The sequence below is a fragment of the Bubalus kerabau genome, chromosome 10 (genome assembly GCF_029407905.1).
Source record: "Bubalus kerabau isolate K-KA32 ecotype Philippines breed swamp buffalo chromosome 10, PCC_UOA_SB_1v2, whole genome shotgun sequence".
NCBI classification, from domain to species: domain Eukaryota; kingdom Metazoa; phylum Chordata; class Mammalia; order Artiodactyla; family Bovidae; genus Bubalus; species Bubalus kerabau.
Genome location: NC_073633.1, coordinates 75,460,017 through 75,487,289, shown reverse-complemented (window position 1 = coordinate 75,487,289; position 27,273 = coordinate 75,460,017). Strand labels below are relative to the sequence as shown.

General features: G+C 35.5%; 1 protein-coding gene across 1 annotated transcript; it reads right to left on the bottom strand.

Moving 5' to 3' along the window:
* Positions 1-813: 813 nt before the first annotated feature.
* Positions 814-26,224, bottom strand: ACTR10 (actin related protein 10). The gene is made up of 13 exons (XM_055538189.1): positions 26,051-26,224; positions 23,606-23,678; positions 21,703-21,785; positions 19,864-19,972; positions 17,701-17,808; positions 15,911-15,978; positions 15,311-15,390; positions 10,901-10,936; positions 8,142-8,221; positions 7,991-8,064; positions 3,015-3,096; positions 1,948-2,149; positions 814-1,233 (listed from the first exon to the last, which is right to left on the bottom strand). The coding sequence occupies exons 1-13, from the start codon at positions 26,125-26,127 to the stop codon at positions 1,052-1,054; spliced, it is 1,254 nt and encodes a 417-aa protein (XP_055394164.1). The 5' UTR covers positions 26,128-26,224; the 3' UTR covers positions 814-1,051.
* Positions 26,225-27,273: the final 1,049 nt, after the last annotated feature.

Genomic DNA, 27,273 nt, shown 5'->3' with positions numbered 1-27,273 from the left:
AAAAGTAACACACACACAAAGATAAAAATGAATCCTTTCCTATTCTTAATGCCAGGAACCAACTCTTTCAAATGTTACTTGGTGTTAGTATCTTCATATACAGAGCACATAGCAAAACTAGGCAGACTAGAGAAAAAGGACAAACAAAATGATCAAACTATGGGTAAAAACAGACTTGGGACATATAGTCTAAAAAATGTATAAATTCTTACTCAGTCTTCAGGACTATGAAAATACATATATATTTCCTATCTTCACAGGTACTTAGAATGAAACCAGCAACATTCTAGTAAGAGGTAGTTCATTAAAAACAAAGGAAGAAAAACAAAAATAAAAATTAAACAATGACTGAGTATATATTACAAAGAACCCTGCTTTTAGAAAATAAAAAGCACAAAAGATTAAAGACATTATGAATACATGTTTAAACAGCAGCTGCATAAAAATGCATGAGTATCTTTGCATTAAAATGAAGTATCTTTTCCTTAGAAATTCATAAACTATAAAGTTAAGAAAGTGAACATTTCCACATTTTGCCTACCAAATGCTTAACTGTACTACCCAAAATTATCAGTCCAAAAGTAGCATTATTATAACCTGGACACAAACATCAAAACAAAAGGATCTTGAGACACAGACCCATGTAAATATTTGAAATAACTAGAAATGGTAACATTATTCTTTAGATGAAATAATTGATGAAAATAATGAAATTAATGAAGTCTCTGATGCCCAAGACAGATTATGTGAATTATGGAGAGATGCTTTTCCTTTTTTTGAAAACTGAACTATGTAACAAATCTCCAAAATAAAACCGCTTTAGTATATTTTATTGATATAAATATAACTAATTTCATAAGCATCAGCTACCATTCTACCATTACACAAGAGAAACCAGTCAAAATGATTAAATATTAATGTGACAAATAATTACAGAAATGCTTTCACTTCTACTAAAGTCGTCTCTAACAGCATTCTATATACTTTGTACAATTTGCTTCTAATTGATGAGATACTTGAAAAGAAGCAAAGCTGAATTTTAATCAGACTTTCATTTCTCAGTGGAAAATGCTCTCTTCATCAGAGGAGGCTGATTCTTCCCAACATCAAACATCATTTCTAAAGGTGGATTATTAAGAGAACACCAATCAGGTATACGGCCTGTCTGGTTATAATAATCCTTTGAGACTGAACGGCTCCCAAGTATGTCTTGAAGTGCTCCAAAAATAGCTCCTGTGTGGTAAAAAAAAATAAAACATTTATAGCTGAAATGAAAACTTTTACTGGAAAATTTTATGTACACATATATCCACTTCATTATATGACAAGAGAGAATGTGTAAAATTCAGTAAAGCATATTCACAATCTTCAGATTAATTCCAGTTAAGCTGTTCTATATCCTATATTTTGAAAAACAGGGTAAGCCATAACTCTTGTGTTGAAAATAACTTAAATGGCCTAAACTAGATTATAGTGAAAATGACTGTGTTACTATGTTTAAAAGCAGATAGAGTACGGTGGAAATATTTTCAACTCTGTACACAAAATAAATAATAACCTTCGTTTTCTTAGCCAAAACTCTATACGTGGGATGACTTTAATGCCAAGAGAAAATAGATACATAATTCTGAAAATTAATAATGTAAGGAAAAGTAAATGGTCAAAGAAAATTGATTAATTAATTGTTCTATTAACTAAGTAGGCAATTTCTAATAATGAATCATCTATAACCATTCGTAATGTCATTCAGGAACCATTTACTATATAATCATTATTTTAAAAAATGAAATTCTTGGGAATTCCCTGGTGGTCCAGTGGTTAGAACTCTTCACTTCCACTTCTAGGGGTCTGGGTTCAATTCCTGGTCAGGCAAGTAAGATTCTGCAAGCTGCAAGATAAGGCTAGAACAAACAAAATTAAAAAAAAATAAATAAAAAAAATTCTTACCTCCCAGCCATGCTACACAATTAGCCTTTGCAGGTGGAGTATGAATTCGGAATGTCTTGGTGGCAAGCGTTTTTTTATATTTTGGTTTTTCTACCAAATACCTTATTTCTGCAAGTAGTCTGTGAAGGAAACCTGGCAACATAGACGTGCCACCTATGACTACCAAATTCTCTGCTAGCTGCTTCCTGGTGTCTATTGGGCACTGTTAATAAAAAGAAAAAAAAAAAAGAATTAACTTTAACTGTATAAATAATGCCTGACTGAATTTAAGAAAATATACAGATTATTAGGTGATCATTTGTATCACAAAAAAGGGTCACAGCAAGGTTTCTTTAACAAGGGATTTTTTCATGTGACAAATACACCACCATGATAATATTACCATGTACTTAAATAAATCCTTAAAGATTTAAAAGCTAATAGTGTAGAATTTTAAATTCCAGAGGGCATATAGTAGTAATATGGGAGTATTCTCATTTTCAGGGTAGAATGTCTGAGCTGAGCAAAGAACATAATAAGAAATTACTTTTTGTGGAAACCTAATTTTTCAAAGGTACTATTTCCATGATATCCAGAGTCAGCTGTCAAGAGGTAAGATAACATTCTTGGAAACACTGTTTCCACAACAGTTCTAAGCATCAGGAATGTTAAAGTCCTTCACTGATGTTATGATTTTCAAAAAAGTCCCCAGGTAGAGTGGGAGAAGTAGATAATATCTCCCAAAGTATTTTACAGGAGTTCTATGGCTCCAGTCATTACATAAAAGAGACATATATACCCTGTGGAATGAAAACCTTAATATTACACAAATGTGCATGTGAAGAAACTACTCAGTACATAATAAAAATCTGGTATTGTTATCATGGGAAAGAATGCATGATACATCTACAGCACAAACTACCCTGGGTTTGAAATGCTGTCGGTACCATATCTCAGTCTAAAGTAAAACTCAGTAAAACTTCACATAAAAAATGTAACCAATGGCTAAAATTAAAAATACAGATTTTAAAAATTCTTTATAAAGAACTGTAGTCATAAAAAAGAAACCATTTACAAAATAAAAATACCTGCATAAGGGAATCCAATATTAAAGTGGCAACTGATTTCTCTTCATTATCTTGCTCAAAAAGGATCTCCACAACAGAATCTCTAATGAGATTAAGAACAGTGTTTTGTTGGCATCACGTAACACAACACAGTACAATAGGTCTACAGACGTATTTTTAAGTACCAGTACTATGTGAATGTAGAGTAATAATTAGAACACAAGGTGTCTGCATTTGTAAATGAGAAGAACAGTACTTGCCTCACAGGTGTTGCAATAAAGATTCAATGACTTAATAGAACAGTGCCTGCACATATAAGGTATGCCCTAAGTACTAGCTATAACTATCACTATGTATAGATTTTGGGGGCTTCCCTAGGGCCTCAAACAGTAGAGTCTGCCTGCAATGCAGGAGACCCCAGTTCAATCCCTGGGTTCGGAACAGCCCCTGGAGAAGGGATTGGCAACCTATGCCAGTAATCTTGCCTTGAGAATTCCATGGACAGAGGAACCTGGAAGGCTATATAGTCCATGGGGTGGCAAAGAGTTGAACATGACTGAGAAACTGACACACACATGTATAGATTTACATATATTTTGTCCACCTTAAACCTAATAATAAAAAAGGACTGAAAGTCTGTAAAAGTTAATGGAATTCAACAAATAGATCAATAGTGATACAACAGATTTAAAAACAAACCTTACCCCACCCAGCCAAAAGTATTTCTTTGTTGGTAAAAACAATACATGGCAAAGATGGCTAGCTGCCTAATAAAATACTCATTTTCCTGTTCATTCTCAAATTACAAGAACTCTGTTTTTGGTAGCACAAGGAAAATCTTTGTTATGATGTAATATTTCTCTACCTTGATTGTGGTGGTGGTGAATGAGAAACCTACACGTGATAAAATCACAGAACAATATATACACATTGTACCAAAGCGAATTTACTGCTTTTAATATTGTACTATGGTTATATAAGATGTATCCATTGGGAGAAACTTTGAGGAGTTACATAGGACCTATCTATATTACCTTTGCAACTTCCTGTGAATCTATAATTATTAGAAAATTTTAAAAAAGATAAAACTCCATTTTAAGATGGATACAAAGCCCCTCCCCAGTTGAAATACTATATTTAACAGCCTCTCTTGCAGCAGAATGTAGCTAAGCACCAGACAATGAGATGGAGGCAAAAGTGGTAGTGGGGACTGGTAGAAAGTCTCCTTTACAAGGAGAGAAAGCACTTTTCTCTTTCCCTTCCTAGGACTGCATGCTTGGAAAACACATGTAGTAGCTAACACCAGCAACCACCCTGGAACCCAAGAACAAGGGCTATGCCCCCAAAGATGATGGGTGGAAGGAAACTTGGGTCCCTGGTGGCAATTTTTATACCAACCTTGGACTATCTACCTCTGAACTTCTTTTAAGTGAAAGACAAATTCTATCATGTTGAAGCCAGTATTTTCAGGTTTGGATATCTGGTAATCAAACTGAACCCTAACCAATGCAATACAAAACTATATATATATAAATATACATATACTGTTAAAATAAAATTTGGACCACACTATGCATACTACTTTAAAGTTTTTTTGAATCTTTTTCAAAACATAAAATTCTCTTCCTGATATTCAGCATACTTGCTAACTGTCCATCTCATGAATACAGGATACTGAGGCCTAAGCATGCTGAACACTCATTCACTCATAGTTAGCCACCTGCCTCTAGGCCTGCACACTTTTGCTTCTACCAGCTGAGCTGAATACTTACAAAGCATCAGTTTTCTTTTTCCAAATCTTTGTCAGTTAATGTGATATTGAAAAGACATAATTTTACAAGTAGTACTTAAGAAATGAGGGTTTCCCAAGTGGCTCAGTGGTAAAGAATTCACATGCCAATGCAGAGACAAAAGTTCTCTCCTTGGGTCAGGAAGATCCCCTGGAGAAGGAAATAACAACCCACTCCAGTATTCTTGCCTGGGAAATTTCACAGACAGAGGAGCCTAGTGGGCTACAGTCCATGGGGTCACAAAAAGCTGGACACAACTGGGTGACTGAGCACGCACACACTTAAGCAATGAAACAGTAGGGTAGAAAATAAACACTCATTTTCTTCATTTCTTATTCTGGGCTCCAGTAAACAGGAGAAATTTTAAAACAGTAAATTAGTGAAAATAATTTAAATAAGAGGTAAAATGATAAAAAGTTACTATCAAAGAGTATTACATTCTCACTTTTTTGTTTCCCCAATCTACTATATTTAACATCTGTATGTTTATGTAAATCCTTTTTGAATCTCAAACTCTATGCTAATTATCTCAAAATCTTAACAGGATCTTCCATATTTCTGTAATTCTTTTCTGTGCATCTTCTGATCTAGTATTTTACAGATGAAACTTTTATAATACAAATTTCATATAGCTTGGGTATAAACAAAAATTACATTGTTACCAGTATAATTATGTAAGTTCCTGGCAACTTACACTGCATCATCAGATTGAAAAATAAATAATAAAACCGTGAATTACTAACTGGTCCTAAAGATTTAGTACCTTTGGAAGAATGAATTCTTTCTAACTAGACAGTATTTTAAAACAGGAATCAGCAAACTATGGCCTGTAAGTCAAATCCAGTCACTGTCAGTCAGTCAGTCAATTCAGTTGCTCAGTTGTGTCCGACTCTTAGCAACCCCATGATTCGCAGCACGCCAGGCCTCCCTGTCCATCACCAAATCCTGGAATTTAGCCAAACTCATGTCCATCGAGTCAGTGATGCCATCCAGCCATCTCATCCTCTGTCATCCCCTTCTCCTCCTGCCCACAGTCCCTCCCAGCATCAGGGTCTTTTCCTATGAGTCAGCTCTTCACATGAGGTGGCCAAAGTATTGGAGTTTCAGCTTTAGCATCAGTCCTTCTAATGAACACCCAGGACTGATCTCCTTTAGGATGGACTGGTTGGATCTCCTTGCAGTCCAAGGGACTCTCAAGAGTCTTCTCCAACACCACAGTTCAAAAGCATCAATTCTTCGGCACTCAGCTTTCTTCACAGTCCAACTCTCACATCCATACATGACCACTGGAAAAACCATAGCCTTGAGTAGACGGACCTTTGTTAGCAAAGTAATATCTCTGCTTTTTAATATGCTATCTAGGTTTGTCATAACTTTCCTTCCAAGGAGTAAGCGTCTTTTAATTTCATGGCTGCAGTCACCATCTGCAGTGATTTTGGAGCCCCCAAAAATAAAGTCTGACAGTTTCCACTGTTTCCCCATCTATTTCCCATGAAGTGATGGGACCAGATGCCATGATCTTAGTTTTTTTAATGTTGAGCTTTAAGCCAACTTTTTCACTCTCCTCTTTCACTTTCATCAAGAGGCTCTTTAGTTCTTCTTCCCTTTCAGCCATTAAGGGTGGTGTCATCTGCATATCTGAGGTTATTGATATTTCTCTCGGCAATCTTGACTGCAGCTTGTGCTTCCTCCAGCCCAGCGTTTCTCATGATGTACTCTGCATATAAGTTAAATAAGCAGGGTGACAATATACAGCCTTGATGTACTCCTTTCCCGATTTGGAACCAGTCTGTTTTCCATATCCAGTTCTAACGGTTGCTTCCTGACCTGCATATAGGTTTCTCAAGAGGCAGGTCAGGTGGTCTGGTATTCCCATCTCTTTCAGAACTTTCCACAGTTTATTGTGATCCACACAGTCAAAGGCTTTGGCATAGTCAATAAAGCAGAAATAGATGTTAGAACACTCTTGCTTTTTCCATGATCCAGTGGATGTTGGCAATTTGATCTTTTCCATGATCCAGCGGCTGTTGGCAATTTGATCTCTGGTTCCTCTGCCTTTTCTAAAACCAGTCACTGTATGTTTTTGTAAAAGTTTCACTGGAATCCAAGTCATGCTCACTCATTTACATACTCCCTAGATCTCCTGGAGGAGGAAATGGCAACCCACTCCAGTATTCTTGCCTGGAAAGTAATTAGGAGGAGCCAAGTGGGCTACAGTCCATAGGGTCACACAGAATCGGACGTGACTGAAAACACACACACACACACACACACACACACACACACGGCTGATTCTGCACTCCAACTGTAGAGCAAAGTATTTGCAAAAGAGACCATATGGCCCACAAAGCCTAAGGTATTTAGCATTTGGTCCTTTATAGAAAAAGTCTGAGGACTTTCCTGGTGGCTCAGTGGTAAAGAACTTGCCTGCCAATGTAGGAGACACCGGTTCAATCCCTGGTCCAGGAAGATCCCATATGCTGCAGAGCAACTAAGCGGATGCACCACAACTACTGAGACTGTGCACTAGAGCTTGGGAGCCACAAATGCCAAGCCTGTGTATCACAACTACTGACGTCCATGCGCCCTAGAACTTGTGCTCTGCAACAAGGGAAGCTACCACAGTGAGTACACTACAACTAGAGAGTAGCCCTCACACGCTGCAACTAGAGAAAAGCCCGCACAGCAACGAAGACTCAGCACCGTCAGAAATAAATAAAAATATATTTTTTTAAAGTTTGATGAATCCTGTTTTAAAGTATCATACTTTATCCTCCAACTCAAAGAATGGCTAATTCTGAATTACTCTGAAGAACAGAAAAAAAATTTTTTTTAAGTTTTAAAAAGTTGAATAATAAAAATAATGATAAAGTGTGTTAGTCACTCAGTCGCGTCCGACTCTTTTGCGATCCCATTGATTGTAGCTGGCCAGGCTCCTCTGTCCATGGGATTTTCCAGGCAAGAATAATGGAGTGAGTTGCCATTTCTTTCTCTAGGGGATCTTCTGATCCAGGAATTGAACCTGGGTCTCCTGCATTGCAGGCAGATGCTTTACCATCTGAGCTACTAGGGAAGCCCCAATGATGAATGATGAAGCTTAATGAAAAACACATAATTAGTAAATTAATAATACTAAAGGCTTTAAAAATATTAAAGCCAAAAATTTATTTTAGTTCATTATTTTGCTTGTAAAAATTAAGGTCTAACCTGATTGATCCAAGGACATGTAAAATCTTCTCTCCATCTAATGGGTAGTCAACATTTGGGGGTGGTGAGGGACGCTGAAATATGAATATCACAAGCATAAGTATACAAAGTGCAACCTGCAAAAAGAATATACATTTCTTTTTCAGCTTACCTCAGTATTCCCATCAATATTAAATTTTGCTGCCTGGATATTTAGTCCACGCTTCAGATCACTAACAAAGCAAGTACGCACTTAAAAGAAAAGGAGACATCATTATGGTTTATGATTGAGTCAATGTCCCAGTTAAAACCATTCTATTCAAGTAAACATGTTAATCATCTGTTCTTTCCGATTTTATAAACTAACTCTGTCCTTAGTTAGCTTACAATTTATTCACATCTATTCACATCTAAAAAGCTTTCATTCACCACAGAATCATAAGACATGTTCCATGTTCCTGCCACAAAGCCACATTAAAAAAAATCTTGGTTGGTCAGAACACAAAGCTAAATTTTGGCCTTAGCTGCAGTAACACTCTTTAGTTTACGGTTTTTTCTCCCTCTTTGCACACTACATCACCTTCTTTTTTTCACTTTGAACATTTATTCTTTTAAATATTATTTCTGCTGCAAAGTACCTTTTATAATAAGTGGCTTCAAATTATTTTCATAAATAGGTAAGAAATAAAAAATTTTTTCAAGAAGAGACAAAACTGACATTGAGAGCAAGAAATCTAATGATGTGGTACTTACTTACAAAACATGTTCACATAACATCATATTATACAAAATTCTTTACATTTACTAATTCAAAATATACTTGTTAAGAATCTAAAATATGCCAAGGACCTACTGTATAGCACAAGGAACTATATTTGATATCTTGTAATAACCTATAATGGAAAAGATTCTGAAAAAGAAGATGCATAACTGGGGACTTCCCTGGCAATCTAGTGGTTAAAACTCTGTGCTCCCAATGTAGGAGGCACAGGTTTGATCCCTGGTCGGGGAACTAAGATCCCACATACCTCATGGTGTGGCAAAAAGAAAAGAAAAGAAAAAGAATATATATAACTGAATCAGTTTGCTGTTTCCTGAGATACTGTAAGTCAACTATACTTTAATTTTTTTTTTAAAAAGGAATTTACAATATGCTAATATGTTAGACTCATAGCTAGTGCTCAAGTTACAACTTTAAGTCTTCATTAACTGTTTAAGAAATGTAAATACTCAGATCCTCAACATCTTACATACTTAGCATATGAAGGTGTTCTTCTTTAAGGAAACTAAATTTACTGAATTAAAAATCCGAGAACAGATAAATTACACTTAAGGATTTTAAAATAATTGAAAAAAAACTTAGGTATTATATAAATAACATAATAAGTTTGTGAGAGTAAGTGTACATATTGCATATTTGTTTTTAATATAAATGGGTTCCTACTGCACATATTTTCTAGCAACATGCTTTTTCCCGTCATATATTATTGATACCTTTCCAAATCAATACATCTATCTCCTCCTTTTTAAAAGTTATATGGGTCCCACCTGGGGTACCCAATAAATAAATAAAAAGCCATATGGTAATCCTTATGATGAAGGCATCAAATTTCATTCCACATTCCCTCTTGCAGAGGGTGCATATTTTTCAATTTTTATAAATATGCCAGAGTGCCCTCCAAAAAGGTTAGTTTTCAATTCTTACTAATAGCAATATATTAATTTTCCCATAATCTGACCAACACTAAATGTCTGTCTTTCAAATTTTTGCCAATCTGATGTTTGCCTGGCTAATGGAAACTTCTTTTCACAAGTTGGAAGCTATATGGAAAGAAATATTCCAAGAAGTTATCAACTGTTACATTATGGAGAATAGGACTGGAAGAATGGAAGAGAAACTATTCATTTCACTTGAGATATTTCCTCTATTATTTGAGCTTCTGCAAAAAGAATTAAATGACTGAAGTTTTATAATAACTGAAGAGGTTTTAGATAATTATGCCACATAAGTAAGCAATATAATGATGAACAAGATGTATTTTGCAGCCCTAGCTCTCACCTTACCTATTGTGTGACAATGAACAAATCATTTAATACCTCAGGGACCCAGTTGTACCAGAATATCTCCAGGTCCCATTTAATTTTAAAATTTATTATCTAATTCTCTATTAAACATTCTAGAGTATTAATTTTACATGACACTTAATAATGAAGAACATTATAGTTTAACTGATTTCCTTTCAGTGAATCAAGATACCAGAAAACTCAATTTAAACATTATCATAAAAATACACTCTAGCAAAGGAGGAATATTAATAATGTATCTTATTAAAGTGAATCTAATATATTTACCCAACTGTAGAATTTCTGAAGTCAGTAAAATGATTTTTTTAACATAATAAAAATGCATTTAAAATACTAAAGGATAAAAAAAACTGCTAAACAACATAAAATCAGTAGTTTCCATAAGCAGTATAATTGTTAATTCATACTGTGAATTAGTGAAAACTACTAATTCCCTAGTAACTCTGTATCTCTATCACTGAGAAGTTTCTTGACATTACATTCTTTACATTACATTCTTTGCATTAAAAGTAATAGTACATTAAAAGTAATGCCAAAAGGGAATTCTCAGGAAGTCCAGTGCTTAGAACTGTGCACTCACTGCCTAGGGCCTGGGTTCAATCCCTGGTCAGGGAACTAAGATCCCACAAGCTGGTGGTGTGGCCAAATTAAAAAAAATAAATAATGCCAAAAGCTTCCACAAATCTGAAGAAAAACCAAAATTTTATATACATTATTCCACAGGATATATGTTAAGTAGTTTTAGGCTACTGCATTATAAATTTAATACATTTTGTATACTTAGAAACATGCCCTCCAAATGAATACTTAATGATGAAAGGAAAAAAAAATAGGAACTTAGTTTACCTTTAATATCCTCCAAGATACCTTCTGGAATTGAACCTAAAACAGAAATTTTATTTACAACTATAGAACTTTAATAAGCAGAAACAGTCTATTAAATTGCACTCACATTTCCATTTTCCATTTCAGCAAACTATTAAAAAGTACTATAATTTTTTTAAAAAGACAAATAGAAAAATCAGGTTTACTTTTAGGGAAGAAACGTCAGCATTCAAAGTCAAGCCAAAGCACAGAAGTTGAAGCCAGATGTACACAAAGTACTAAAGAATGTGACTAATACTCACAAATTTGATTAAAAAAAAAAAAAGACCTTAAAAATATGGCAGAATAAATGGCATTGGATAGGAACTGACCAAGGAAATCTTTTCTACCATAAAAAGATTTGCTGGTTATCTTGTGTTAAAGTACTTACAAGAAATAGTAAGGCTTAAAAATGAGCTACCTACTTTTCTTGTACAAAAAGGGAAGTTTCAAGTTTGCTTATATTTCCTATGATAATGAATGACTGTCAGTGAGTGACATACTAACTTAATACATATTTGTAAAAAGGATCATGCATAGACAATTTTTTTCTTCAAGGTAAATGTGACATTTTAAAAAATGAGTGAGAAAGTACCTATTATATAGATTTCTTTGAAATTTTAGGAAGATTTTAAAAGATAATGTTTGGATGTTATTGTTATGTAATTTTGTTGCCAATAAATCAAGTTTTCCAAGTCAGACTCAAAAATTTAGAATCTTTGAAACTCAGAATTTTTAATCCATTGTTAAATATGTAAAAATAGTCTCATTAATTTCTAAGAACAAATTATTTATGTCAAGGAAGACAGAAATTTATAGCTATAAAAGGAACCATGATTTAGTAAGGGTAACAATGCACTTCTTCCATCTGGAGCTACATATCTTGTCAGTTACTGAAACTGAAAGAATTAACATTAAAAACCACATCTTTAAGATGCTAAGCCATAATCCTTAAAAATTAATAAACTATTTAATCACACTTTTTTTGAAAGGGAGCAAAAAAATTTAACATTAGTAAATATGACTTTGGAATTATTATTTTACCTTTATTATATGGTCCTTTCCAAATTCTTTTGTGTTTCACAGTACAGTAATAATGATATACATAAACTTTATAAATTAGTATAAATATAAGTATGTATTGCAGGTACATATTCAAAATTTTTTTTACTGGTGAGACCAGTGTGTGATCAAAAGTTTGAAGACTCCTAATGTTAAATGTTAAAATTTATCCCATGGAGAATATAAAGATTTCCAAATCAATTTAAACCTGGCTATATATAGATGAGAGAAATGTAACTAGATTATAAAGAATGTACAAATTTAAGAATAAGTGCTAAAAACTGTAACATTTCACATGTGCTAAACTCTCTAGGAAAATTCAAATGAACTCCAACATGTGCCAAAGACATTTGGTAATGTGAGAAAGTTTTCTCTAGGCAACATGGAAGGCAAGCTTGAAAATAAAAGGCTTATTTTAGTTAGGAGTAGATGCTGGCTTTGGGAAGGAGCTTCTCAATCTTAGCGGTTTAATCACAGCCATTTAAACACTGCAAATGAGGCATTCATTGGCTCTGGCTTTGAAAAGTCATATTTAAATTTCAGCTAATTTAGAATAATAAGTATAATATTTTACATATAATTTACTTTTCAACTATACTTTTCAAATCAATGTATTTAGTCTTTGTAAGTTTTAAGTTAGTATATTCATTCTTTTTTGAACAAGGTTCTAAATACTAAATAAAGAGGTCACTTAAGGATACCCAAGTATATGTAGGACTTAGATCTAATCTTTGCCAAAACCATGATAAGAGCTATTTAAAATATATTTGCATTTCTGATCCTAAGTGGAAAGTAAAAGTGTTAGTCACACGGTTTTGTCTAACTCTTTGCAATCCCATGGCCTGTAGCCCGCCAGGCTCCTCTGTCCATGATTCTCCAGGTTAGAATACTGGAATGGATAGCCACTCCCTTCTCCAGGGGAGCTTCGTGACCCAGAACGAAACCTGAGTCTTCTACATTGCAGGCATCAATGAGCCATCAGGGGAGCCTCCCTTCTAAGTGAATCCTTCAGCAAACAGTGATATGATTTAATTCCTCAACTACTGGGAATATATGGCTAACTATGACAGAGTCAAGAAATTTTCTAGATTCAAGGAATCTAGAAAAATGGTACTGATGAACTTATTTGCATGGCAGCAACGGAGAGGCAGACATAGAGAACAGACTTGTAGATGCAGCAGTGGAAGGAGAGGGTAGGGGAAACTGAGAAGCAGCACTGATACATACACATCACCAAATGTAAAACAGCCAGTGGGAATGTGCTGTATGGCACAGGGAGCTCAAACCCAGTACTGTGACAACCTAGAGGGGAGGGGTGGGATGGGGGTAGGAGAAAGGTTCAACAGAGAGGGGAAATATGTATATTTATGGCTGATTCATGTTGATGTATGGCAGAAACCAAGATAGCACTGTAAAGCAAATATCCTTCAATTAAAGATTTAAAGAAAAGAAAGTGTCTAAGAACACATAGTTCAGAATTTTAAGGAAATGTTAAGGTCAATTTTAATGAAGACTTTTATTAAAAATATCTTGGGGGACTTCCCTGGTATCCAGTGGTTAAGACTCTGTGCTTTCACTACAGGGGGATGGGTTCGTGTCCTTGGTTGGGGAACTAAGATCCCGCATGCCATGAACCAAAAAGAAAAAAATCTTAGGATGCTACATTAAACTACACTAAAAAGGTAACAAAGTTTATCTGGAATGGATAAATAATAATCTGATCTACAGAATAAAGAATGCTATTATCTTAACTATCTAAAGACAACAGGAAACAATACATGTAAGGATAAAAGTCCTAACAACCTGCCCTTCTCCTTCCAACATTTATTCAACATCCAGGCACTTGAAAAATAAACAAGACAGGGATTCTCAAAGTCTACTAACAGAAAAAGTTAAAATGTACTATAATTAATACTGCTGAGGGTGTAACAGAGAGGGGAATAATTTATTCTGCTTAGGGAAATGAGGAAGGCTTCACAATTTAAATGACCTTTCTCTCAAAGAAAGAGATCAAAAACTCAAATAGGTAAAGAAAAACATTGCAGGTAAAGAAACAGTATAAATGAAGGCATGGGGTTATGGAAGAACAACGGTGCCAGGACTATAGCCTGGAAGAGGTAAGAAATTTACTACAGCTGAAATAAGGGGCAAAGGGTTGAGTTTAGTAGTTAAAGCTAAAGCTAAGTTAAAGTTAAAACGTAGAATAAAGTTGGATTGTAAAGAAACATGTGTATCAAACTGATAATTTGGATTTTAACCTGTGGGGACCAGCAAAAATTCTCAAGCAAAAGCATGTTATCAAATTAATTCTGTGAAAGTTATTCCTGGCAAGAGTATGAAATAGACTAAATGGGTCCAAAGAGTAGGCTCCAAGAAAGAAGCAATGAAGACATAGTTTACAATGTCTTTGATTTCAAATGTTCTGTGTTATGGAGGACAGAAAAAAAAAGAGACAAAAAATAGATTTCTGAGGAAGAATTCAAAGGATTGATACACTAGTTCTAAAATGTGAGCTCAGGAAGAAATAATACAACAATGATTTGTTAAAATGAATTTAGGGGAAGAGATAATGTGTTTACTTTTAGAAGCCTTAAGTTTGAGATGCCTAGAGGCATATGTAGTTTCTATCTAAAATGAGCTGAAAATATGAAATTTAGAAGAAGGGCCAGGCTCAGTGATACAGTTAAGAATCAAAAGCATACAGATGTAGCTGAAGTTATGGGAACACATGAGATCACGTTTAAAAAGCCAGTAGAAGAAAAAAAGGAACAAAAAACGGATCCCTAGAAGAACATCAGCAGGGAAAGAAAGAGCAGAGCAAACTAGGAAGGAATAGTTGGAGAACTAAAAGAAAACCACAAAGTAGAAGAAAAGTCCTAAAAGCTGAGGGAAGAGATAGTATCAGGAGTATATGACGATCCAGATGCAAACTAGTACATATAGAATGGATAAATAACAAGGTCCTACTGTATGGTACAGGAAACTATATTCAGTATCTTGTGATAAACTATATGAAAAAAGATAGATATATATATGTATAACTGAGTCACTTTGCTACACAGCAGAAATTAATATAACATTGTAAATCTATACTTCAATAAAAATTTTTTTTTAAAAGAGAGTATGTGATAATCCATGATGTCAAAAGTTCTGGAAAGAATGATTAAAATTTAACTACTAGATCTGGTGATTAACAATAGCTCAATAATGACCTTATAATTGGAGCCAGGACATCAGAGTGATGTGAGAAAATGAGAGTAAGTATGCAATGTAGGGGGAAAAAAATGAGTTGAATGTAAACCACTCTTAAATAGATTAAAATGATTTTACCCATCACAGATGGAAGGCTCTGTTCTTTAGCAGCACCTGTGTCAACAGTACATTGTTCCAACAGTTGAGTTTCCAACTCCCTGAAGAAGAAAAAAAAGTTACTGTAATTAAAATATTGCAATTGATCTCCTTTTCCTATTTAATACTTTCACTTCATAACAGAATATGATGCTTTAAATAACAGTGGTTTTACCCTTAAAAGATGAACATACTCAAGGTTAATAAAGTGAAGTCACTCAGTCGTGTCCAGCTCTTTGCGACCCCATGGACTGTAGCCTACCAGGCTCCTCCGTCCATGGGATTTTCCAGGCAAGAGTATTGGAGTGGGTTGCCATTTCCTTCTCCAGGGGATCTTCCTGACCCAGGGATCGAACCCAGGTCTCCCACATTGTAGGCAGACGCTTTTACCATCTGAGCCACCAGGGAAGTAAAGAATGGAATAAATAACGATGAATGTCCACATTACAAGTCTTCTATTGATCACTGTCAAAAAAGTAGCATCTTTGTTTTGTTGTTGTTACTTTTTGTTTGTTTTTTATTTCTTTAACATCTGCTTTTTTGGTACAGGTTAAGCAATGTGCTAAATGCCAAGAAACTTACTTGTGAAGAGCTTTTCCTCCTAAGGGGAGTGCTCCCCAACAATTTAGTACTGGGATTCCTTCATATATCTATAAGGTAGTCAAGGATATTACTATTTGAGGAGGTAAAAATGTGTTTCCCTCACCTCTGCACTATTATTCTATATCAGCTTGGCCGGCTAAATTCTTTAAGGAGTTACAGAAAAATCAGTCTTTTTTTCTTCTCCAAAGTAAATAGCTAAACATATACATACAAATACATGGTAAACAACACACACAGAGAACTCATCTGTTAGAGCTTGGGTGTCCAATAAAGTAGTCACTGTCCACATGTGGCTGGTCTGAACTAAGATACACTATAAGAATAAATTCCACAACAAATTTAGAAAACTGAGTAAAAAAAAAAACCTGCAAAATATCCCATTATAATTTATGTTAATTATATATTTAAATGATAATATTTTAAATATATTGGACTAAATACACTACTAATTTCATCTCCTTCATTTGTATTTGTAAACTTTGTAGCTCTTAGAAAAATTTTAAATTACATGTCTCACACTGTATTTCTATTAGAGCTGAGAGAACAGTGAACAATATTGTACTATGGATTTGCTACCTTATTTTACATGTTTTTCCTGATGTTTTATAAAGTACATTATTTATGAAAAGCAAAAAGTCTATGGGTAGGAACACTGGCTTTGAAAACTAACATGGGTTTGTATCTTGGCTGGACACTTCTATTAACTTGGGTCAGCCACCTATCTTAACTTTCAGCTTCTCATTTATATAATAATACTTTTTGTTATGAGACTTACCCACAAAATACTTTCTATTTTAAAAAGCTATTGCCTATTTCATTTCCTGAGCAGCTAATGATCCTTGATTTCCTTCCCATGATTATTTCTTCTAACAAACACACATATAGATCTTAAAATTCCAAGAGTTTTGCACTTACGCACTTCAAATTCCTTTTCAAATGTAGCAAATATCTACTCTAACATTTATACGAAATATTTATATCTATACTCTACTTAAATTCATTTAATGACTGGGAATGGACCAGTTTATAGTCAGTAATTTCGTTTTGTAACAGCTGAAATTACTATGGAGTTCTTCCCTATGGCAAATGATACAAAAACTATAGCGCTTACTGTGCAAGTTATGTGCCAGGTTCTATACTAAATACTTTACACATATTATCTCACTCTAGTCACACAATACCCCTATGAGGTGCAATTATTATAATTCCCATTTCACAGATGAGGAAACCTGGGCCAAGGGGAGAGTAAGCTACTTGCCCAACATCATACAACTAGAAAGCTTAGCTGAGACTTAAACTTATGTATTTGATTCCAAACCCCAAACTCATAAACCTATGCCATACTGTCCCCATGATAGCCTCAGGAAATTGAGAGGAAAAAAAAGGAATTTACTTTTCGACAGTGAGCCCTTCAGTTATTTGAAGGCAGATCTCATGTTGTCATTAAGTTTTAATTTTTCTTGATTTAACTTTCTCATTTGTTTCCAATTACTCTTCATATGACTTATCTTAAAACTTGACTATCCTATCCAACTTCTTTGATCCTAAGTCTGATCTCTGAAGTATATACTGGGATCAAGCCATAATGACAATTTCTACAGAAAGTACATTTAAATTTCAAAATCCTGTGAATTTTTTCCACATATATCATATTTGTACATGATAATCCAAAATAGCTTGATGCAACAAAAACAATTTGTAATAAGCCTAACTAACTATTTCAAACTAGAGTAAAAACTGCAAAATTAGCTGGTTTACAAAAAAGATACAGGTAACACCAGGCTCTCCCTATATCCACAATCTAGGACCATGGCAGAGTTTATCCCAAGTGTAAGAAGAGCCATTAGATGACTTGGAGCAAGCAAGACAGACGGAACCTAGAAAACAACAAAACCAGAATGAAAGTCAGTAGTTGAAGGTGTTTCCTTTACATTTCAAATATATTTGAAAAAATTCATAATTATGATACTTATTCAACCATTTTATAGCACCTAATAAAGAATTAACTGATTTACTTGAATTCACACATAATCAAAATATACTTAATACACAAAAACATTCTTTAAGTTCTGTAAGTTGTTTCATTTTGAAATGACAATTATAATGCATTTGTATTAACTCAGTTCTTTCTCTTTTGGAAGAAAAACTGAAAATAATAAAGAGATGGTCCAGAAACATACATTCAAAGAAAATGCTCAATTTAAAAAATAAAGAGATGTTTTTATCATCATTTTTTTTTTTTTTTTTGCTCAGCCTGTGCACACGGGTTGTGTGAACAGGTTGTGTGGTGAAGCACTAATTGATTTAATTTTAGTAATTTTTTTTCTTGATTTCTTTTTTTTAAATTTATTTATTCATTTCAGTCAGAGGCTAATTATTTTACAATACTGCAGTGGTTTTTGCCACACACTGACATATATCAGCCATGGGTGCACATGTGTTCCCCATCCTATTTCTGTTTCTATCTATACCAGATAAGAACACTAACATAAACACAACTCAAATGATGGTAAAGACATCTCTTTATTTTTTAAATTTAGCATTTTCTTTGAAGGTATGTTTCTGGACCATCCCTTTATTGTTTTCAGTTTTTCTTCCAAAAGAGAAAGAACTGAGTTAATACAAATGCTTTATAAGTGTCATTTCAAAATGAAACAACTTATAGAACTCAAAGAATGTTTTTGTGTATTACAGTATATTTTGATTATGTGTGAATTCAAGTAAATCAGTTAATTCTTTATTTAGTGCTATAAAATGGTTGAAATAGAAACAGAGAAAAAGAATTCTTAACTGTCCTTACTCACAAAGTTTATAATATGAATTATATTTTTTAAATGTTATAATACAGTAGTTAAAAACAAAAGTCAAGAACTACAAAAATCCTTAGTTCTAAGTGACACTTTTCAGTGAAAATCCTGCCAAATCTAACACTCTAAATATCAGATAAATATTCAATCAAAATATGGAAGTCCATCATAACCAAATAGCAAACAAAATAATGGATATATTTCCCTTGCCTAAGTACAGCAGGTATTCTGGTAATATACTAGATAAGAACACTAACATAAACAAAACTCAAACGCTAAGTTCCAGTAAAAATACAGAAAATCATCTATTTAATTTAGATAACAGATGAAGTAACTTCATACTATGTTTTGCATTCTCTCTACTGCAAACCAAATTTAAGTATAGGAGGGTATGTATAGGGTATAGGGTATGTATAGCGTATGTACAGTTAAGTATAGGAGATAGGAGGGTATGTAACCTGTTTCTCTTTATCTGTCCTACTAAATTATAACTTAGAAAAATTAACTGCCCTTATCTCATAAATAAATTGTGATTTTTGATATATTTTGTATTCAGTAGAATGTATGAAAATTACATTTATATGTGCTGAGTTTCATATATATTGTACACATTTTATACACTCTTGCAAAAAAAACTTTAAATTTGCAAGGCAAAGATTTTTAAAATGTGAGTCATTCCTGGCATTGTTCACTTACTCTATGGGAGACATTATTTGAATACTTCATTTACTAGGAATTTAAAGCCTATGAAATGAAAATGTAAGAGCTGGAAAATTTAGAAGAGTCAGCATACCTAAAAAATGAAAACTAGAGAGACCTGGAAGAAAAATATCATAAACTTCACCAAAGAAGTTTTCATTTCAGGAGAAAAAAAAAAAAAAAAAACCCAAAACTTAAAACCTGTAGTAAAATAAGTAAGAGAAAGAGCAATAAATAGGAACCTTCAATTATCCAATTATCTACATATTAGATAAAATGCTAATTATGCATATAATAACTATACAAAGAAAACAGATGGTCAGTTTATTTTGTCATCCAATTCCTCTTTTCAACGAAGGAAACAAAATGAGGACCTTTTAGTTTAAGGTTTGAGTACCTACTAAAAACAACATAAAAAACAGGTACCTCAAAATACTTGAAAAGAACACGAGTGAGTGTCTCTCTGAAGTGGGAAGGACATAATACAGACTCGATAACCACAACTCTGCGGTCTCTGGGATTCACCAATAGATGCCTGAAAAGTGATAGTTTTTAACAATTTTAAAAGTTTGTATTTTTTTACATAGTGCAATTTGTTAAGGTTAAAGAAACTGTACCAACTTCACTTAAGAAGCTTTATAACAAAAAGATACCTTCATTTTATGATCCATGAAAGAGAATGTTTATCGCTGAGTATTTTCATGTTATAAAATTTTTTATTCAATCTTTAAAGGTTATTTTCCATTTGCAGTTATTACAAAATATTGGCTATACTCCCTATGTTGTACAGTATAGCCTTGAGCCTATCATACACCCAAAAGTTTGTGCCTCCAACTCCCCTACCCCTATGTTGCCCCACTGATAACCTTTAGTTTGTTCTCTGTGTCTGTGAGTCTGCTTCTTTTTTGTTATATTCACTGCTGCTGCTGCTGCTAAGTCGCTTGAGTCATGTCCGACTCTGTGTGACCCCATAGACGGCAGCCCACCAGGCTCCCCCGTCCCTGGGATTCTCCAGGCAAGAACACTGGAGTGGGTTTCCATTTCCTTCTCCAGTTATATTCACTGGTTTGTTGTATTTTTTAGATTCCACCAAGAAGTGATAACATACAACATTTGTCTTTCTGTCTGACTTTTTTCACTTTGCATGTGTTAGTCACTCAGTCATGTCCAACTCTATGTGACCCCAAGCACCATAGCCCCCTAGGCTCCTCGGTCCATGGAATTCTCCAGGCAAGAATACTGCTTGGGCAGCCATTACCTTCTCCAGGGGATCTTTTTGACTCAAGGATCAAACCCAGGTTTCCTGCATTGCAGGCAGATTCTTTACTGTCTGAGCCACCAGGGAAGCCCTCACTTGGCATTATGCCATTAAAATCCATCCATATTGCTACAAATAGCAAAATTTCATTCTTTTTTATGGCTGAGAAGTATTCCATTGTATATATCAATATATATGCCACAGAAAGACAACATTTTTGATCTCTTATGCCACGTACTGTGTCAGGAAATTTACATATATTAATTCATTTATCTCAGAAAACAAAAACTAAACCCTATTATGAATATTAACTTGAGTAATTAAAAGGATGTGTTCTTTTTTTAAGCTACAAAAGTAGTATACACTCACAAGACTCCAAATATTCTAGAAGTTTATAACTTGGAAAGTACAAAAATACCTTATACCTCTTCTAACCAGAAACTATTACCAATAGTAGTTCATATATTTTCATTATTGTGTGTTGTTGTCATTTAGTTGCTAAGTCGTGTCCGACCCTCACAACTCCATGATCTATAGCCCTCCAGGATCTTCTATCCATGGGATTTCCGAGGCAAGAATACTGGAGTGGGTTGCCGTTTCCTTTTCCATCATTACTGTGTATGTATATGTATATATTTTAACAGAAATATTCATCCCATAGATGCTGTTCTACAAGATTTTAATTAACAGAATATCTAAGACATTACTGTATCAGTACATAAGGATATAAAACTTTTTAGACAATACAGTGTTTCACGATATGGATGTATTAATACAGTTATTAAATTATCCAATCCCCTTTACTAATGGACATAGTATTTCCTTATGCTTGCCAGTTTTCTAGTCTTCAAACATGCTTTTGAAAAGATTGAAAATGAAAAAGTTAAAATGGCAATTGGAAATTAACCTTTTCTTTCACATTAGAAATAATATGACCAAATATCACTATTATGGGCACTAGGAAAAGCTGGGGGAAGGGGGGCAAGGAAAACACAATTGCATTTTACCTGAAATACAGTATATGGATGAATTCCTTTAGGTAGGAATATAGTTCTTCTGTATTGATGTTATATTGTACAACTCTGATAGGCTATAAAAAATTAAAATGATTTATTAATTTACAGTAATAAAATAATCTCAAATTAAACATGTTTATTTATTTTACAAATGGATTTTCTGATAATAAATCAAAAGCAATTTGTATTTAGAATAGATGTAAATATTAAAAATAGATTAATCACTTAAATTAGAAATCTTTAAGAACCGGCATGTCCAAGATGACAAAACATTTTGGTTTACAGAATAAGTCTGTACACACAGTGAGTAAAGACCAGTGCTCATTACATTTTTCATCTGACATTATTTTGGCATCATCAGTAAAAAGCACCATCAACTAAAAAGCATCAAAGGCTTCATCCAATACTCCAGACTTGGTTCAGTTTCTGTTAAATTAGTCGCAAAACACTGACATTTGTCCTCTTGTAGTACCACTCCACTTGATACAGTCTCTTTTAGTTGATATAGGGACAGTCCCAAAGTAAATCAGCTCATAAATATGTGTGGTAAAATAAAAACATGCACCATTACCACTAAAGCAAACACTACCAAACCAGGGTGCTGCTGCTGCTGCTGCTAAGTCACCACTAATACATCACAAGGGCTCCATTCACTGCATCCTGCTCCAACTTGCACTTTTATGAAAACAAATATGCTCATACTTATTAAATAAGGAAATAATGTCTATATAATAAGGAAGGCTGTACAGTTCATATTAGGCAAGAGGAGCTGAAATGATAATAACCTTCATCAAGGTAAAGGAAGTCATCAACTCAGTGGTCACAGAAATGGGCATTCTTGCAGATTTATTTTTAAAAAGTTTAAATGATCCAGTGTACCAGGGGCTACCATACCAGAGTGAACCCTTTCAAGACCTTTTACTGGGCTGCATTTCTTTCTGGTCCCACCTTAACAATAGCTCAAGTGGCTCAGAGCTCACTTCTGCACCTTCATTGTCTCAATACCCACCAACCAACAGTTTCAACTATTCATTTTATTTTAAATATCCCCAAGAGAGCCTTCAGCTCAGTTGTATCTTAAAGTTGTTCCAATTTTTTCCTGAGGTATTAATTTTTGTTTTTGCTAGGGCTCAGATTACAAAGTTACATGGGTTTTAAGTTATCTGCTCCAACCCTATTTTTCCCCAAAACCTGTCTTTGTTTGCAATCAAGGAGAGGTTTTTCAGGAATGCAAATAGTGAGTTACGGTAGAAATATCTGTATTTGATTTTAACAAGCAAATTTTATGGCATGCAAAATTATTCTTTCTATTGTTCTACAACTCCTAATCTGCAAAATTAACTCTGGCAAGAAAGTTTCTTTTAAAAAATGTGTTTTTCACAGGTCCTTTGAATTACAGATAAAGAAATGAGAATCTGGCTCATATTTTTGAACAGGATAATAAAATGATTCTATAATTACATTACAAGGCTCATGCAATTATTTTACTAAGTTTAAAAACTTTCTCTTAATGTTATAGAATTACATTTATATCCAAGTTGTATAGAAAAAGCAAATCTATAGAGACAGAAACAACATCCATGGTGGGGTAGAAGTGATGATCAACTATAAACAGGCATTAGCAATCTTATTAGAATGACAAAAATGTTCTAAAACTGAACTGTGGTAATGGCTGCATAACTTGATATATTTACCAAAAATCACCGAACTGCATGCTTAAAGTAGGTAAATTTTGTGATATGCAAAATTAAACCTAAATAATCAAAAAAGTTTTCTTGGGTTATACTCTAAGCTATACATTTAGCACTGTTCTAATCAATCTTATTTAAAGTCATATTTAAAAATATTATACAGAACAGCATTTATTTTGCTAATTTGTTTAAAAAAAAAATACCTTAGGCATGCCAGATTTTTTTATCACACTGGGAATTATACATCTTGGACCAGTTTCTCCAGCAAATCCACATCTGCAAATAAAATAGAAAACTGATATACATTCAACTATTATAACATTCTTTCCATATATTTGTCACAGAAACAAGGTTTTGTGTCTTTTTTTCAAAGCAGTGGTCACAAAAACATCTAGAAACATCTCTGATGTATTCAAAGGGGAAAAAAAACTAAGGAAAAGTTAATATCACCTATTGTCGTGTCCTACTCTTTGCAACCCCATGGACATCCATGGAATTCTCTAAGCCAGAATACTGGAGTGGGTAGCTTTTCCCTTCTCCAGGGGACTTTCCCAACTCAGGATCGAGCCCAGGTCTCCTGTATTGCAGGTGGATTCTTTACCAGTGGAGCCAAACGAGAAGACCTAGAACACTGGAGCAGGTAGCCTATCCCTTCTCCAGCGGACCTTCCCCACCGAGGAATCAAACCGGGGCCTCCTGCATTGCAGGCAGATTCTTTACCAACTGAGCTATCAGGGAAGCCCATTCATAAGTAAACTAAAGGTAAAAAAAATAAAATCACTTTGAATTAGTACTAGTGAAATAAACCAGTGTATTATTTTACGGTAGCATTAACTATTCAGTTTTTAATTTTATTTGAATTTTAGGTAACACATCTCTACAGCCATGAGTCTGTACTCCAGTTTCTGATTTCATTCCTATAGTTCATGTCACTCATAATTCCATCATTCTAATATTATTTAGTTTCCATACTGAAGTTTCCTTTGGTCTATTTTTAAAACTATGCATATCTGACATAATTATAATCACACTGTTCATATAACATGAGTTCATAAAATAAGCTTCTGCCCAAACTATTAGTTTTCACTGCCATCATTTTTTAAATTGCATAAAATATTTTCCTTTCTTGATTATTTAAGTATTTGCATTTCTGTTTCCCATAAAACAAAACTTTGCTAAAAATGCTGTTAAAAACGATTACCATGTAAGTTCAGTCTCAATATTATCTCTTTTTGTCCTGTCTGGTTTTCAGTACTCATCTCCTCCTATTCCCAAATAGCTTTCTCCATCTTCTTTTAGCTACACCCCCAGGTTTACCTGTTTCAGTGCTCCTCAAACTCCAGGATGTAACCCACTGGCTGGATGCATAAACCCATCTCATCACCTTCCTGTTGTCTTTGTCAATAACCACCCTCCTATATACTAGCATTCCACTTCTCATTTCCTCAATATATGTAAAGTAATTATCTTTGGGTGTCAGCGTCAAGGTACTTGCTATGCTATTAAAACAAACCTTTAAAATAAATTTAACAATGCATAGAACAGTAAGAGAATATCATGAACCAAGAACTATGTTTAATCCAATTATGGAGCACCTGATGTCCAATTCTTTTCGTTTTTTTTGGCCACGCTTGGTAGCTTATGGGATCTTAGTTTCCCAACCAGAGATTCAACCCAGGCCCTTAGCAGTGAAAGCACCAAGAACTAACCACTGGACCGCCAGGGACTTTCCTCCAATTTCTTAAACAGGCTCTTCTGACCACTTGTTCAACAAATAGTTATTAAACACACACTGTATGTCAGGCACTATTCAGGGATATACAAAATTTTTTCAAAGAGTTTCCATTATATATATGCAATTCTGGCTGTCATGTTCCTTTTTTCTTGAGACCAGTGCAAGGGTTCTAAATCTGGAGTCCATAGACCACTGCGAGGGTCCACCAAGCCCTGAAATTGTGTGCAAGTATTTTAAGGTTTGTGCATTTTTGGCTTTCTTTCGGTCATCAATAGGATTTATGTCATCCAAAAGGTTGAGAATCACTAATCTAGTGTTTACAAGTTGCCTTTTAAAATATGGGAAATTTCTTAATCTAAAAGCTGTGGGGGCGGGGCGGGGGCAAGAGAGGATCTCTAGTGTCTACAGGGTTTCGGATCGTTACGCATTCAGTCTTCCTAATTCGACGTCCCACTCTTGGGAAGCAAGATACATTTGAATTTCCAGCACCAATAGCATCTCCGTTCAATAAATGTTTAATAATGAAGGCCGTCATCAAGCATTACAGTTCGGCTGCCACCTTTCTAAGGAGATAAAACTAGGATAAGCGGGCCCTAGGTCATCGCTGTCATCCCCTGCATAGGTGACCTCAAAGGGTCCGTTCAGTTTGGGGGTGAGGACAGGGGCGGCAGTGAAGGCCATTCTCTCGAAGCCTCTTGGGCCTCTCTAGGAATCAGAACCAGACCGCCCAACGGATCCCCGGGATTCGCATCGCCCACGGTTCAGGTAACAGGGGCCGGCATTTGCGGAGGTCCCAGGGGCGAAGTGGAGGCCTAAACAGCCGCCCCCGAGACTGCGATGAGGACCGGGGCTGGGGCTGGGGCTGGGCCTGGGGCTCGGCTACCCGCCCTCCCTTCCGGACGCAGTCACTCACTTGGTAAAAGCTTCTCCCAGATCTATCACGACCGCCGTTTTCTCCCCGCCGCTTCCCAGGCCCTCGTACAGCGGCATGGTAGCAAACTGGCCGGTAAATACCCGGAGACCTATCGACCCCGGGAGCCGACAGAGCTCGGCGCTCGGGGGGCGGGGCCGGGGGACGGCGAACGGGCGGCGGCGCCGGCGCCGGCGGGGACCTCGCGTGGGCGCGGCGCACGGGGTCCGGGCTGTCCCTGGCTGTGCCTCATTCCACGTCGGTCCTGAACCCTCGCAGGCGCCCGCGTCCTAGGCACTAGGGAGCTACGAGTGCACGCGGCCGCTGTTCTGGATACAGGTTGGGTCGAGGGTGGAAAACACCGAGGGCCGAGGCGATCAGGCGCGCCGGGCGCCCCTAGCTGGGGCGGAGCCAAGCCCGGGTCCTTCTCTCCGGACCGCCCCTTGGGGTAAGGGTCTTAGGAGAGCTTTTGTGGCTTAGGTGTCAGAACGTATCCACTGCCGAGCTCTCTTAGAGAAGACAAGACCCCAGAAGCTTTGATTCGTGCCGTCTTGGGACGAAATTGCTGTGCCACGTGTTTTGCCTATCATTTATTCTTCGCAAGAAACACAGAAAGTTGGTTACTTCCTTGCCTGTTCGAACCGAATGTCCCCAGTGCCCCATCTAAAGCCAGGATTGGACCCGAAGACTTTCTGATTTCAAACCCTTATCCCTTATCCCTTATCCCTTAGAGAAGAATGCTACTTATCCCTTAGAGAAGAACAAGTAAAGACAAAATTTTATTTTGTAGTCATTCGGCTGAAAGTTCATTTTAATCCTAAAAAACAATAGCATCTACAATACTATCAAGGGGGTTTAATGGAAGGAACACTGAAGCAAGGGTCCTGTTTAAAACTGAGAAAAGTTAGTGAACTATCTTTCAGTGCCCGTGCATGCTAAGTAGCTTCAGTCGTGTTCGACTCTTTGCAGCATTATGAACTGTAGCCCCCTCCCAGGCTCCTCTGTCCATGGGGTTCTCCAGGAAAGAATGCTGGAGTGGGCTGCCGTTTCTTTCTCCAGGGGATCTTCCTGACCGAGGGATCAGACCGGGGTTTATTATGTCTCCTGCATTGACCTGCGGATTCTTTACCACTAGCGCCACCTGGGAAGCCTCTGTGCCAATATGAATACACAATAGAAAGTATGATATGGACTACTTAGAACTTTGTCATGTCACAGCTCTGTTC

Coding starts and splice junctions, on each gene's coding strand:
- ACTR10 (XM_055538189.1), bottom strand. CDS start 26,127: ATGCCGCTGTACGAGGGCCTGGGAAGCGGCGGGGAGAAAACGGCGGTC. Junction 23,679..26,050: donor CTGGGAGAAGCTTTTACCAA/GTGAGTGACTGC, acceptor TTTTATTTGCAG/ATGTGGATTTGCTGGAGAAA. Junction 8,065..8,141: donor ATATTGATGGGAATACTGAG/GTAAGCTGAAAA, acceptor TTCATATTTCAG/CGTCCCTCACCACCCCCAAA.